The 15,312-nt window shown below is 37.6% G+C and overlaps 2 protein-coding genes across 2 annotated transcripts; one reads left to right on the top strand and one right to left on the bottom strand.

Moving 5' to 3' along the window:
- The first annotated feature begins 394 nt into the window (after positions 1–394).
- LOC134802212 (ubiquitin-related modifier 1 homolog) lies at positions 395–2,613 on the top strand. The gene is made up of 3 exons (XM_063774803.1): positions 395–504; positions 836–1,042; positions 2,466–2,613. The coding sequence occupies exons 2-3, from the start codon at positions 845–847 to the stop codon at positions 2,592–2,594; spliced, it is 327 nt and encodes a 108-aa protein (XP_063630873.1). The 5' UTR covers positions 395–504; positions 836–844; the 3' UTR covers positions 2,595–2,613.
- An 8,330-nt stretch (positions 2,614–10,943) lies between these two features.
- LOC134802215 (uncharacterized) lies at positions 10,944–13,421 on the bottom strand. Its single transcript, XM_063774805.1, has 4 exons — positions 12,930–13,421; positions 12,336–12,635; positions 11,470–11,700; positions 10,944–11,020 (listed from the first exon to the last, which is right to left on the bottom strand). The coding sequence occupies exons 1-3, from the start codon at positions 13,330–13,332 to the stop codon at positions 11,675–11,677; spliced, it is 729 nt and encodes a 242-aa protein (XP_063630875.1). The 5' UTR covers positions 13,333–13,421; the 3' UTR covers positions 10,944–11,020; positions 11,470–11,674.
- Positions 13,422–15,312: the final 1,891 nt, after the last annotated feature.

Genomic DNA, 15,312 nt, shown 5'->3' with positions numbered 1-15,312 from the left:
CCACGTCAAGTAATATTGTTAAATTCTGAATAAAATGTTTCATATGTTCATGATAATTGTTCATAATTATAAAAATTGTTAAAAAAAAGGTTGAGCAATTGATGAAAAACGCTTCATAGTATTGACATTAGCCTGCATATTTATGAAGATAGATAAATTTAATTACAGAGACGCGAATGTAAACGTAAAAACTCTTACGTATAATAAATACCGAAATAAAAATTGTAAATGTTGTATCTTAACTTTTTTATTTAAGCTAAAATAATGGAAGAAATGTTTACTTCATCCTTTTAAATGATATTTTCCTTTTTTAATATACTAGTTTAAAATATTGTTACTACGTTCGTAAACATTTCTTTTGTCAGTTCTGACACTTCTGACAGCTGGAAGAAAACAATAATATAACCTTAAAAATTAGCATACATACACAGTCAACAAATCCAACCCAAATTCTTATTTAATTGCCAAGATCCAAGTATATAATCATTATTTAATAAAGCTAAGGTGAGTTCCTAATTTAGTCATTTACGCGGTATCCACCGAATGATGATAGTCACTAACCATATAAAAAGTAAACTTCTGCCCTTTTTTAAAAATGAGTCATATCGATATCGAGATGGTGTTGACAAGTTTTTAAGAACTTATGTTCAAAACCTAACCTAACACAAGCCTTCTTGAGCTTACCGTGCGGTGGGGCTTAGTCAATTTTGTGTAAAAATGTCCTATAATATTTATTTTATTTATTTATTTTAAGCCTTTACGATTTAGTATTCTGAAGTAAGATGTGTGAAGTATTTAATTAATAGTCCCCTAACTTGCTACTTTATTGTTTTAGATTAACAAAATGGCAGAATTAAAAATAAAGCTAGAATTCGGAGGAGGTGCCGAATTACTGTTTGACAAAATAAAGAAGCGGGAAGTAGAATTGCCGGCAGTTAAGAAGTACTTCCCAGACTGTGAGCGTGACACTTGGACAATAAAGGAATTGCTGGTGTGGCTGAAGGATAATTTGCTACGTGAAAGGCCAGAGTTGTTTCTACAGGTTAGTTTTAAATATAAATATCTGGGAGACCGAGCTTTGCTCAGAAAACATATAAAAACTTAGAAATGCGCGTTTTCCCAGAGATAAGACCTAGCTAGATCGATTTTTCGCCCCCGAAAAGAACATATAGCAAATTTCATCAAAATCGTTAGAGCCGTTTCCAAGATTCCCGAAATGTATATATATACATACAAGAATTGCTTGTTTAAAGGTATTAGATAGATAATAAAAATCAATATTACCAGTATATGTCATTAATCATTATTAGATTAATTGACTGAGCTCAGTAAACTCAATATTCAATGAGGCTTGTGTCGTGGATAGGTACTTGTATTTAAATACATACACAGAAAACACAATACATAATAATAACTCCACGGCCGATTCGGCCACGGCTATCAACTCGGTTGCTGTCTCTGGTGTGCTCGCAAGTGGCTAACGTAACCCATCTTGTTCCATCCATCCATCCATCCATTAAGCCCTTTTATTCTGAGTTAGAGTATGTCTCTAAGCTCAGTGTGCCGCTAGGCAAAGGCCTCCTTTAGCTCTTTCCATTGAGGTCTGTTGTGGGCCACTCTTCTCCAGTTCAGGCCTGCTCTGAGTTTGAGTTCATCCTCCCATCTTGTTCGAGGTCTCTGGCTCCGTGTGCAACCTCTTGGGTACAAATCCGTTACGATCTTGCTCCAATTTTCCTGCTTGTCTCACCCATCTTGTTACCAAAAGCTATGTTTTGGTAACATACAGTCGCCATCAGATATATCGGAGCGGCCAAGGTGTTCACAATATCTGAACACGCGCTCTAACGCCCTGACAATAGAGGCGTGTTCCGATATTTGTGAGCACCTTGGCCGCTCCGATATATCTGATGGCGACTGTACAATAATACTTTGTAGTTAGTGCCATATTCTATTAATTTGTTTTTGCCAAATTAAAAGTTTAGAAACTATACATGCTCACAAAAACAGTGTTGTAAAACCACTCGCAGTAAAGAATGCCTATACTAGATGGCGCTAGAGTAGAGTTACATCGCACTATCGTGCCATTAAGAGTAAGTAGGTAATGTATTGTATTCCTTCCAGCTCCTATAAGAAATAGTTCCAACACTGAAACATTAAAAACAAATAGAACTGAAAAGCAGAAGAAATAAGATCAAAAACAAAAGTAGAAGACGTAATTAAAAAAGTAAGAAAGATAAAATGACAATGGACAGGACATATAACACGGGATAGTAAGGAAAATAGAAAGGAATGGAAACAGCTGGGAGAGGCTTATGTGTCACAAGACACGCCAACCACTTATCCGGACAATCCGATGTGTTAGTTTTTAAGTAAACTTGAATATAAATATAATGTAATACCATTTTAGTTTCGGCAATAAAGACTTTTATGATTATGATGAGTGTATTGTATTTATTTACTTACAGGGTGATTCAGTTCGGCCCGGCATTCTGGTTCTCATCAACGACGCAGATTGGGAGCTGTACGGTGAACTCAACTACGAAATACAGCAGAATGATTCCATCATGTTCATATCAACGCTGCATGGGGGCTAGTAAATAAGATTTAAATGTTTATGATGTTTTATTTTTATCCAACTCTTCCCTCATTGACCGAGCGCGTGCGAAGCTTCTTAGTTTCAGCATAGGCAAAATCACCGTTGGAGCCGCACACGCACACATCACGCAAGCGGTGTGCCGTCTCTCATAAGGATCTGTATACTACAACGCGCACGTGCACGTCACGCACACGAAGCCGGTGTGCACAGGCCTTAAATAATTGTACTACCGTACAGAAAGGACACTTCCTACAAAACCGAAGTTTGACAGCGATTCAGGGACGAATCAAGCTGTCCCTCTGTAATGTATGGCACTATCCCTTTCGGCTATTTAGGGTTGTCAAAATTCAAATAATTATCTTATGTGGTCGTGCATGCATCAAAGGGACGTCAAGTTGTGCCAAGCCTAATAATTGCTCGGAGCAATGCTGAGCCGAACGGAGCCGAGAATGCCCGGAAGGAGGAGTGTCGCCCAACTGGCAAAATTAAATAGTTATTTACGATACAAGTGCGGAAAAGAGGAAATTCGAAACGAGTGGCGATAAATCGATTATAAAAACTCCCTTCGGTCGTGTTTTGAATCGACACGAGTTGCGAATTAGGGGCTATTCATAAATTACGTCATTTCAAATTAGGGGGGGGGGGGGGGTCTGGACATCGGATGATGGTAGCATGACGAAGGAGGAAACGGGGTCATTCGAAGCATGATTTTTGGATGATTTTAGGGGGGGGGGGGGGGTCAAAAACCGTCAAAAATCGAGGACGTAATTTATGAACAGCTCCTTACCTATTCGCACGTGTATCGTACAACGTTTTACAGTACATATGGCCCTTCAAACTTTTGACATACGCAAGAAAAGTGCTATTTTACGCACTAGTGCGGGAAAATAGGACCATATGTACTGTAAAATTACTTTCGTATTTCTGTCCAGTGTTTCTCCTCTCTTCTCTCTCGTGCAATATTGTGAGTAGGTATACTAGTAAGCAACAATAATTTGTCGTTTCACTTTGTTTTTATAAAAGGCAGTGTCATGGGTCCACAGAGCCAATTTTAGCGTTTTTTCGTTTGCATCCTAAATGAGTCCAAAAATGTCTATAGTTTGTCAAAGGACTACCTCATTTCAATCATAGACAGAGAGAATCATACCTACTATCTTTCTCTTACACTAGTACTAGCACCCAAAAGAAAAGGATGAGTATAGTTTTCCTGGTTCTTACTGACTGACAAATTGGTTTGACCAACTATAGTATAAAGAAGCAAAAATTTTAGCGTCGGTTGTCAGTATTTAAAACGCTTCTTGACCTTAAGAGGGTCAAAACTTCGCCCTCTCTAAAATATTTCAAATTCTCCTCCCAGCCCACTCAAGTATGATAATAGTCTAGTTATTATTCATAAAAAGCCAGCTGTGCGGATCCTACCAGTTTTTAAAAGGCCTCCTAATTAAATTCGTTGGAAAGCTGCGACCCTCCGTCAATCCCTATCAATATAAAGTAAACGTGGGGCTTAGTCAATTTGTGTAAAAAAAATGTCCTAAAAATGTCCTGTCCTATAAAGTGGGTGAAGCATACCAAAAGATCAACGTACTAGAATATCTACAGGGTGTCCCTAGCCATTGGACAAAGCCGAAATGTAGATATGCATTAGGGTATTTAGAACCAGTATACAAAGTATCATAACAATCGGTGTAGCGGTTACGAAGAAATTAACAAATTACGATTTTTTTTACTTTGGAGAAACCTGTATGTGTTAGTAGCTCCTGAGGTAATAAATAGTATGAAACCTTCTTCGACAGTCATCATTGCTGCACATTTTCAAACAAATTGTCAAAAGCATTGCCAATGATTAATAGTATGTTTCTTTTTGTTGTCGATTACCTATTGGAAATAACTTTTGTTTGATCATTTATTTTTTTATCTTTTGTTCTAATTAAAACCGTAATATTACCGTTAAAGCATTTCTGAGAAGTAACTCTACGTGGGATTTCAGGGATTGTCCAATGGCTAAGGTCACCCTGTATAGTCTCCTAAGGCCCATAGGTCCTACCTATAGTACATCTTCAGTTCGATGAAATTTAAATCCTATTCAATTGGAACAGAGTCGCTTTTGCTTTGTTTCGTTCAATTTTCCAACAACGAAAAGTCAACTCTATTTCCTACACTGTAGGTTCAAATTTCAGTGGAAAATTTTGGATCTTTCATTTGTATGGCTGGGCCTTTAGGAGGATAGAAGTCGGACTAGAGCTCAAAAACCGGACAAGTGCGAGTCGAACTCGCCCACCGAGGGTTCCATACTTTTTAGTATTTGTTGTTATAGCGACAACAAATAAATACATCAGTGAAAATTCACAATTCAATTATCACGGTTCATGAGATACAATGACAGACAGACGGACGGACAGTGGAGTCTTAGTAATAGGGCCCCGTTTTTACGTTTTGACGCCACGGGAATATTGTTCAGCGAGCGATTTAACTGCCTACAGCGTAAAAACGTCAAATATTGTGACGCGCAAGAGATTTGACATTTAGAAAATCAAACCTTGTCCTATCATTTTCTTCCTCGCGTTGTCCCGGCATTTTGCCACGGCTTATGGGAGCCTGGGGTCCGCTTGGCAACTAATCCCAGGAATTGGCGTAGGCACTAGCTTTTACGAAAGCGACTGCCGGACCTTCCAACCCAGAGGGTAAACTAGGCCTTATTGGGATTAGTCCGGTTTCCTCACGATGTTTTCCTTCACCGAAAAGCGACTGGTAAATATCAAATGATATTTCGTACATAAGTTCCGAAAAACTCATTGGTACGAGCCGGGGTTTGAACCCGCGACCTCCGGATTGCAAGTCGCACGCTCTTACCGCTAGCCCACCAGCGCTTACTTGACCTATCAGTACCACTATCGCAACTTTTTAGGGTTCCGTACCCAAAGGGTAAAACGGGACCCTATTACTAATACTCCGCTGTCCGTCCGAGTCGACGAATAGAATTTTCACAGATGATGTATTTCTGTTGCCGCTATAACAACAAATACTAAAAACAGAATAAAATAAAGATTTAAGTGGGGCTCCCATACAACAAACGTGATTTTTGACCGAAGTTAAGCAACGTCGGGCGGGGTCAGTACTTGGATGGGTGACCGTTTTTTTTGCCGTATTTTGCATTATGGTACGGAACCCTTCGTGCGCGAGTCCGACTCGCACTTGCCCGGTTTTTTAATAGTGGGACATTGTTGTAGAATCTCTATTCTACAGCCTATATTGTGCAGATAAATTTCTACTTAAATTCCCAGTGTTAAGGTTCAAATTGCTTCAAAATAAAGGCTTCTGTCCTGTCTAATTATATTATAGACCTTACGCCCAACTGAATAGGGCTTATGTTTGCATGGTTTGTATGAATAGTATGATCTGTATGGATAATATTTGCATGGCTGACAGTGAATGTAATCTAATTGTGGGGGGTGACCTTTTACATAAAGTGGGGTTGTTTTTTTGTTTATTACTCGATTACGGCAAAGCCAAAGGGGTTATGATTTTAGGGTTTGAACGTGGGTGGATGTTTTTTTTAATGATATAGGAGGCAAGGCAAATGAGCAGACCAATCTCGTGATGGCACAGAATAAATAATAGTACTACCGTACAGAAAGGACACTTCCTACAACCGAAGTTTTACAGCGATTCAGGGACTATCCCTTTCTAATGTATGGCACTATCCCTCTCGGCTAGATTTAGGGTTGTCAAAATTCAAGTGATTATCTTATCTATGGTCGTGCACGCAAAAGGATGTCAAGTGGTGCCAGCCCTAATAATTGCTCGGAGCAATGCTGAGCCGAACGGAGCCGAGTTCAACCGAAGGAAGGAGTGTCTCCCCATGAGCAATTACCGTCGCGCAACACCAGAGGGGTTGCAAGTGCTTTGCAGGCATTTAAGATGGGAGTACGAGTAGGTAAGAATTTATTGAAGGTTTTAGTTTAGGACTAGTACCTATCTTTACCACGAGTTTGACATTGACTTATTCGCTAACAAATGCGTAAATTAACTCACAATGCATCTCCCTTTCGACATTAGTGCAAGCGAGAGGCACTGCGTTTGAGTCGCTAAGCGTTTAAGGCCGCGTTAAACTCATGGTGAGGGTATAGATCGATCTGTTATTTGACTGTCCTCAAATAAAAAAAATGTTTTTCCTACCCCCTTTTCCCTAAAAAGTATCACTTAAGAGCCCATCAACGTGCACACTAGCGCCACTGCTAAATAATCGTGATATATTAAATTTAACGACAGATATTTAAAAAAGGGGGCCGTACTGTATTGTGTATTTTAGTACCTTTTGAATACATCAAACTAGTTTTTATATTGCTGGATTCGTCAATCTATGCGTCCAAAGTTAAAACGGCCGTTTTTGTTCCGAGTTCCTAGATTGACGAATCCAGCAACATAAAAACTAGTTTGATGTATTCAAAAGGTACTTAAGGGTAAAACAGATCAGTGTGTTATGTCTTTCCTGTAGACATACACAAGAGTTAAGGGCTATAAAGGTTAATTTTCTTATTTAACCCTTATCCACGTGAAAAGGTCCTCCTTTTATTTCGAGAACTATGATAAAATCATTGCTTACATGCCCACAAGCTGTTAACTATTGCCCACAGGAGAGAAAAATGTACTGTTCGCGATAACACACTAGTTTTCTCTCCTGTGGGCAATAGTTAACAGCTTGTGGGCATGTAAGTAATGATTTTATCATAGTTCTTTAAATAAAAGGAGGACCTTTTCACGTGGATAAGGGTTAAATAAGAAAATTAACCTTTATAGCCCTTAACTCTTGTGTATGTCTACAGGAAAGACATAACACACTGATCTGTTTGACCCTTAAATACAAAAATACACATCGTCGCTCTCACTAGCCAGTGAATCAGTCGCCGAGGCCGAAACCGGCTGGGACTCCTGTCCCAGCCGGTTTCGGCCTCGGCGACTGATGAATCTGATGATGATGATGATGATGAAATACACAACACAGTACGTTAGCGACCCCCTTTTTTTAGATACCTGTCGTTAAATTTAAATAATCACGATTATTTTCCAGTGGCGCTAGTGTGCACGTTGATGGGCTCTTAATTTTTGTATGAACCCTTATCTGAGGTTTAGATCACGTTGTGTTTCTGTGTCATATCATAGGTACTATAAAAGAAGCGACCCTAATTACTGAACCATTTTGTCCCCCCGTTGTTGCTCGCCCTTTTTAAACACCCTGTATTAAAAGCGTTTAATTATTGAGAGTTTAAAAGGGTTTATGACTAAGTTTTAATGCAGCATAATGGAAATATGTACAGTCAAGTGTAAAAATATGGGTGCATACAACTTACTCAAAAAACCTAATTACCTATCCTTTTTTCTCTCTTCTTCGCCCGCGGGTCCGCTTGATAACTAATCCCAAGAATTGACGTAGGCACTTAGTTTTTACGAAAGCGATTGAAATCTGGCGGACAGTCCGGTTTCCTCACGATGTTTTCCTTCACCGAAAAGCTAGTGGTAAATATCAAATGATATTTCGTACATAAGTTCCGAAAAACTCCAAGATACGAGCCGGGGTTTGTAGTCCTGTAGCGCTGGCTATATTTTGAGCCCTAACTTAAAGTAATATTAAAGTCAATTATTTTTTCGCTTACGAATACTGTTTTGAGATGTTAATCTTACATTTTGTTTTGTGTCACAGATATTATTTGCTTCTTAAGTAATTTAAGAATTTGTGGTAATTATTTTTATTTTGAATTATTTTGGAGAAAAGAATATTCGAGAGAAAACATGTAACTGTGTCGCATTTAGGATAGTTTTTTAAATGTGAAAACATAGTTTGTGTCAATTACGTCCATTGCAATCGGATACTATGTCATACTATTCAAAATGACTCAAAAAATAATTAAAGATAAAAAAAAATGCTGACGTGGCATTTAATCGTGTCAATATGTACATTACATGTTTTTGTGTCTTATTAAGGCATAGCTTCATAAGATTTGTGATAATTTTGTTCTAACAGGCTATTACCATAACAAAAGAATATTAAAGTTACTAGAGTTCACATCTCATTAATATAAAAGGCGGGATTAATAAGAAATATGAATTTGTGTCAGTTTCATCCATTGCATTAACAGATAATACAAAAATAATGTTTGCGTTCATACGACGCTAGCGGGCGGCTCTTAATGGGCAACGCGGGCCGTGCAGGGGGGGGCGGGCGCGGCGGGCACGGCGCGACCTTGGCGTGGCGGCGGCGGGTAAGGGCCCCTCGTATGCAACGCATGTTTACTTCGCCTGCGCGCCAAATTAACGCAACTTATGCAAAGTTATACTACTACAAAGAGAACTTATAGATATTGTACAATGTCACCATTTACCAAAAGAACTGTAAGTACATCTTATTGCGATAATTAAGGTCTGTTTATATCTATACACATTGAGAATGTGAAATTCCTCTTTGACGTTCGTTACGTAATGTTGAATGTTGATTAACAAATATGCGACAGATCCATCCTGAGCGCCTACCGCGAACATCGCAATTAGTCTTTCTCTGTCACTTTTATTACGTCTAATTGGAGTAAAAGAGAAAGAGTCCGCAATTTGCAAACTTCAGTGTTCACGGTCACGCATCATATATTTGTGACAGTGACAGGGAAATGGTACCACTTTAGTAAAATTTGGTTATTAAACTTATTAATACCGTGACTTGACTAATAAATTTTAATATAAACATATATTTTTTTTTCATTATAAATAGCATAAACCAGTCTTTCCTTACTTAACATAAATTATGCAAATTATTTTTTTAATGTTTTTTTTTTGCTCTTATATTTTTTTTTATAACAGGTATTATTAATTGTGTAATTAAAAATACATATAAAAAAATGCTACGAATAAAAAACATTAAGGTTATTTAATGCCTGTTTATTCTGACGTTTTGAATATATTTACCTTCATAGTTCAAGCTTCTTGGATAATAATTACCTTTGGGTTCAATTGGCGTAAAGGACATTTTGGCGAAAATTAGTTATATCTACTACCGTAGGCTCAAAGGGCTTAACTGACAAAACGCGATTTTTCAGGAGAGCCAAAAAACAGTTTTGTTTTGAGAAAAAAAATCAGACCTTTTTTGTTTGTTGGAAGTAACTGATGCCTGTATGTGGCTTATTCCTAACTTTTTGAGGTATTTTAAACTGATTTCTTGAACTTATAATACAATGCTTATTTACGAAAATAGCATGTCCGTTACGTCAAAAAATACGACTGTTTTAAGAAGGGCGTCCCTTACGCCTCTTCTTTATTGTTTATCTTATTAGAAAAAGGGCGTAATGTTCTAAAAATTAAACTGTTTTAGTACCATTTGGCGTAAATCCAACAATTTCGTTGCAATATTGGCAACTTGCATTAAGGGAACACTATACTTCTAAGTACTATAATTTACATTTTTTTTCCGAAAAATTATAGAGATGTATTCACTATTCACTGTTAAGTTTTTCCCCATTTTTGTTATTTTGGATACTTAAACGTGGAAAAGGTCGTTTTCTTAGCCACAAAAACAATGTTTTTTTTATTTGTTTATATTACTTCAACAGAATCTTTGCTGTCCTACCATTTATGTATATTGATATACAACAATTTGTAACAAATTAATTTTACTATAGAAAGTATTATGCGTTATTTCTGTTTGTAATGTTAATTGGATTATAAATTTTACTTTTACATTGAAAAGGTCTTGGCTTTCATAGGTGGAGACTAAGTGGACTGTAATAATAAAGATCTTGTAGGAAAATCTAGTTTATTTTAGAAACCACACAAAACATGCATTGTCATAGGAAAGAAATTGAAGAAGTGCCGCTATGGCAACGAAATAACAATATTCTTATTATTTTAAATATGGAACCTTTAGTTCGTTTTTCAATGTTGCTAACATTACTGCGCCACGAGATTAAATAAATTTAAATGCGTATGTTAACATGAGCAACATTTGACAGGATTCATTACAATAAATTATAATTATATTATTTATTTTTAAAGAAACAACTGATGATTAATCAACACAAATCTTAACAGAACAAAATAAAATATATGTAAGCTCTTTGTTTACACTTAAATACATACCTTTGTAATAGGTACTTTAGACACTTATTAAAAGCTAAAAATTAGGCTAAGTTAAATATCTATAGGCAGTACACATATTTTTAATAGACCTATTGTGAATATGACCGCTTTGCCAAGGGTTGCTCAACTGCGCGTAATATTCCGTCCTTCCCCGGAACAAGTTAATTACCCTCGCCATAGGCTACTCGAGAGGAGGTGAATTGTCACTACGTATTATTATAACTACGAATACCGAACTCGCACGAAGCAGTGAACCGTGGTGCAGGCATGAAACACATCAGGTGAGTTGTGGCAACGGCATTCAGTCTGAAACACATTAGACATTTATTTATAATCTTTTTTACAGTGATTAAACTTTCTATTATACAGTGCCTTTGTCATGAATAACATAAGATTACAGGTGAATGTTCTGAAAAGATACAACCTTCATTATGCAGGATTAATTGCCCATGCCCATCATGATATTTTGTGAAAAGAGTTTGATTCTGTGGCACATGCAACCTCTTTTCTAGATTGAGTGCCAAGTGAGAAGATTTTCCTAACTCAGAGTTGATTTGCTCTAAAGGGACCTTATTGGGCAGTGAGACCTCATATTTATTATCTGCTAGCTTTGTAGATTCCCTAAAAGGTTTTTCGCAATAGTCTTGCTCTGGTATTTTATCTAAGAAAATCTCAGGCACCTTTTCAGTTTCCCCAAAAGCACTTGACAGGTCGCTTGGATATACATTGCATTCCCTACAAAGCAAAGATATTACCTGTTTGGATTTTTTTCTTGCAGGTAGCTGCATTCGACCACCGATGATCACGCCAAATGATGTCTGCACTAGTGTAGGACCTTGTGGCGTAGCGGCGCATGCTATTGAAGTACTTGAAGCTGCAGCACTCGAGGTTGTAAAGCTCGGTACCGGAGTACTTGCACTGCCCGCAGTCACGATAGGCTGTTTGGTTGCTTGGTCTCCATTATTCTTCGTCTGCGTCAGAAGAATCTGAAAGAAGACACCAGCATCTAGCAGCAAATCCACATCACCACGCTTATTAAAATTCTCATCGGCTAATTTGCAGTTAGTAGGCAATGTTATGTGCGACTTGTTAATAGGAATCTGTGGCAACTTTGTTGTTATTTTATCAACAACCTTGCAATTGACATTTATTTTGAATGGATAAACAGCAGAATGCACATCAAGGTTTATACATTTGTCAATCGCATGCTTGGCATTATTGATACCAGTTATTTTAGAACTAGTATTTTGCATCGGTAATCCCAATTTGTCCACAATCCTCTGTGTAATGAACGATGCCTGTGAGCAACCATCTAACAATGCCTTGCAATATATTGCTAGCCCTGACTTAGTAATCAGCTTGACTCGAGCAGAAGGCAATATTATATTATGGGCTCTATTCCTAGTTGCAGACAAAGTTACAGAAGGAGTAGGCTTGTCTTGATGCAATAAGCTATTGTGCTGTAGCTTGCACACCTTACACCGAAAATGAAATTTGCATTTGCGCTTGTGTTGCGACAAACAAATCTTACACAAGTTGTTTGTTGAAGCAAACTCCATGCGTTTATGAATGGAAGCTAAATTAAAACTCGGGCAATTATATAATCTGTGTGCACACTTACAGTATAAACATTGCAGCTGAGGCTGATGCGCGGACGGCTTTGGTTGTGCAGCCACAGGATGGTTGACAAAGCTCTGCGAAGGCCCCTTCTGCACGTCAGTGTTTTCAAATGCTAGGGCACGTTTTTCCACGTAACCTAGGAATTCTTTTACCGTGGGCGACACATTGTTATCTCGCTCCAGTTGAAATGCTCTGTAGGTAGGCAGGTCAATCTTCTTAGATAGGATGCAAATTATTATGGCATCCCACTTATCTACCGGCTCACCCAGGTTTTGCAGAGCAGCAAGATGCTGTTTGACAACTGAAATGAAATTTCGTAAATTAGTGACATTAGATCGCGTGATTGTAGGCATATCTAGTAGTGCATTGACATGTTCTTGCGTAATTCGAACTTTATTATCGTATCGTTCCTTCAGTAAGCGCAGTGCTTCTGGGTAGCTGTTGTCTTCTAATGGCAGATTTTTTATTAAATCGAGCGGTTCATCACTTAAAAAACCTTTAAGATAATACAGCTTCTGCACCGCTGAAAAGGAAGTACACTTATCGATCATGGCTGTGAACATGTTTGTAAATTCGTAATATTCTGTGTATTTACCTGTGAATGTTTTTATGACGACTCGAGGCAGTTTGAGGTTCTCCGACTTGACACTTACGCCATTTTCGCTGCTGCTGGTAGCGCTCACTTGAGGAGGATTGTCCCGTAGGCGAATAACATTTATGATGCTATCTAACTGTGCTATCAACAAAATGTAGTTATCTTCCACCTCCTCGTCATCGGTGGCGAGAGTAGCTGGTGGGGAGGAAAAAAGCGAGGCAACCTTGCTAGTGAGGCGCTCATATTCGCGAAAGGCTTCTAGAAGCCTAGTTTTCTTTGCTTGCACTAACTCTATCGGCGAATTTATGAGCGCTTCTCGGTCAAAGCTGTTTTTTAAACGTGTGATTGAGCCTTTGGCGCGACCTCGCGCGGCTATTGCCTCTTTTTGTTCGGTGTCTGACATTTTTACAATTCTGTATAAAATGCTCTAAACAATCACTACACTTTACAATCACTAAACAATATTACACTACTAGAATACACTAATACACGAGTCACAAGTAATTTACTAATGCGGTAAATAAATTGAATTGTTCAAACACGAAACGAATTAATGGCGTCGTCGCGTTATCGCTGTGTGATGAATCGCAGTGTTGCGTTCTCTCGGCGTTGACGTACGGCGCTGCGATTGGTCGAGGAACTCGAGGATTGCGCAATGCTGCCGCCCGCACGAGCACGAAGGGATGCGTTCAGATTGCACGTTGACTACACGAGACGAATGTTTCTTGCACGCGCTGAGAGCGCTAGTTGGTGCATCATAGCGTTTCATTCACATGAATCTTGCGTTTTTCTTCGTATTGCGCCGCTCGGCTTTGCAAGACGGCGAAAGAAAAAACGATGATTTTACTCTTCTTTTATTGCGCCGTTGGCGAGAAGAATGAAATATATTGCATTCTTTATCATTTATAATGCGCCGCTCAGGACTTCAATAAGTCGGCGTGATAAAGAATGATTTCTGACCTTCAATGTAGTTTATTGCGTGATTCCATCTTCGGCACTGATTTTTTCCTTAGAAGGACCATATGTAAAGGTCTTGGCCTTCACAATGCCTTCACATGATGTTGGACTTTAAAATTGGCGAAAATAAAATATTAAAATGTAAAAATAGAAAACACGCTACATTGTCGTAGGAAAGAAATTAAAGAAGTGCCGCTATGGCAACGAAATAACAATATTCTTATTATTTTAAATATGGAACCTTTAGTTCGTTTTTCAATGTTGCTAACATACATACTAAAATACTATTAGGTACAATAGTAGTTTTAAGTATGTCTATTCAGTAAAACTTAATGAATATGATCGCATATTTATGACATTATATTAGAGTAGAAAAAAAAGGCATATGGCCTGGCTTACGTACTTCTATGGATTTAAATGCAAACGTTATACCTAGACAGTAACTTTCATAAGGTTGATCCTGTAAATTAGGGTTTAAACAAAAAAGTATTAATATTAGTTTTCCCAGTCACAAACAAAACTAATAGTTATCAGTCTAACCTTAATTAAACCTAGCCATAATTATCATTTGAATATAGTCATGTTTTATTATTTTCATAAAACTGATGAAAAAGTATCCACTAGTTCAGTTTAAATTGTCAAAATTTAGTAACCCTATAAATAAAGCAATGAGCACATGAGCAGGTAATGCAAATACCTACTTAATAAAAAAATTGACAAGGAAAGTATAACTAGGTCATCCCACTTAAACACAAAAAAGCAACAATTATAAACCCGAAACTATACATAGTATGGGGGCGTATCTCTTACATTGAATTATCTAACACTCTTATAAATATCCATTAGTTGTGGGCGTAACGTACATTTAGCACTCAAAAAGCTACTGCAAAGAGGCGTAACGGACAAAAAATTACCACATATTTAATAAAATTTCCGATGCAAAAGGGCGTATCGTACACAAAGTTGGGAGTTACGCCAAAATGTCTCACAACATTTTTTTGAATTGGCAGATACGGCCAAATGCGTTGGAAAATTTTGTTTAAGCATTGATTTTTCATAGGGCTTAACGGACATTTTTTTCAAGTTATCGAGACGTTAAATATACTATTCGATAGAGAAAAAATACTGAGTATAACTGCATTTTCGCAATTTTGTCCCTTACGCCCTTTGAGCCTACGGTAGTCGTTATATACAGTTTTATTCAGAATTCAAATTTCGATATCTCTTAAAAAGTTGCCTTTACGCCCCAATTTTTGCACTATGAGCTTGCAAAAACAGCTTATTTCAAGGGGCGTAAATGACCAGTTATAAATTAGATATTAATAGATATTATCGTAAAGGTTACCGCTAAATATAAATATTGTTGTAAATGACTTACATGTCTTTTGTCGTCCTTTAAGCCCTTCATTTGTCGTGATGATTTTCT

The sequence above is a fragment of the Cydia splendana genome, chromosome 24 (genome assembly GCF_910591565.1).
Source record: "Cydia splendana chromosome 24, ilCydSple1.2, whole genome shotgun sequence".
Lineage (NCBI taxonomy): Eukaryota > Metazoa > Arthropoda > Insecta > Lepidoptera > Tortricidae > Cydia > Cydia splendana.
The sequence above is the reverse complement of the archived record's forward strand: the minus strand, read 5'-3'. Positions and strand labels throughout refer to the sequence as shown.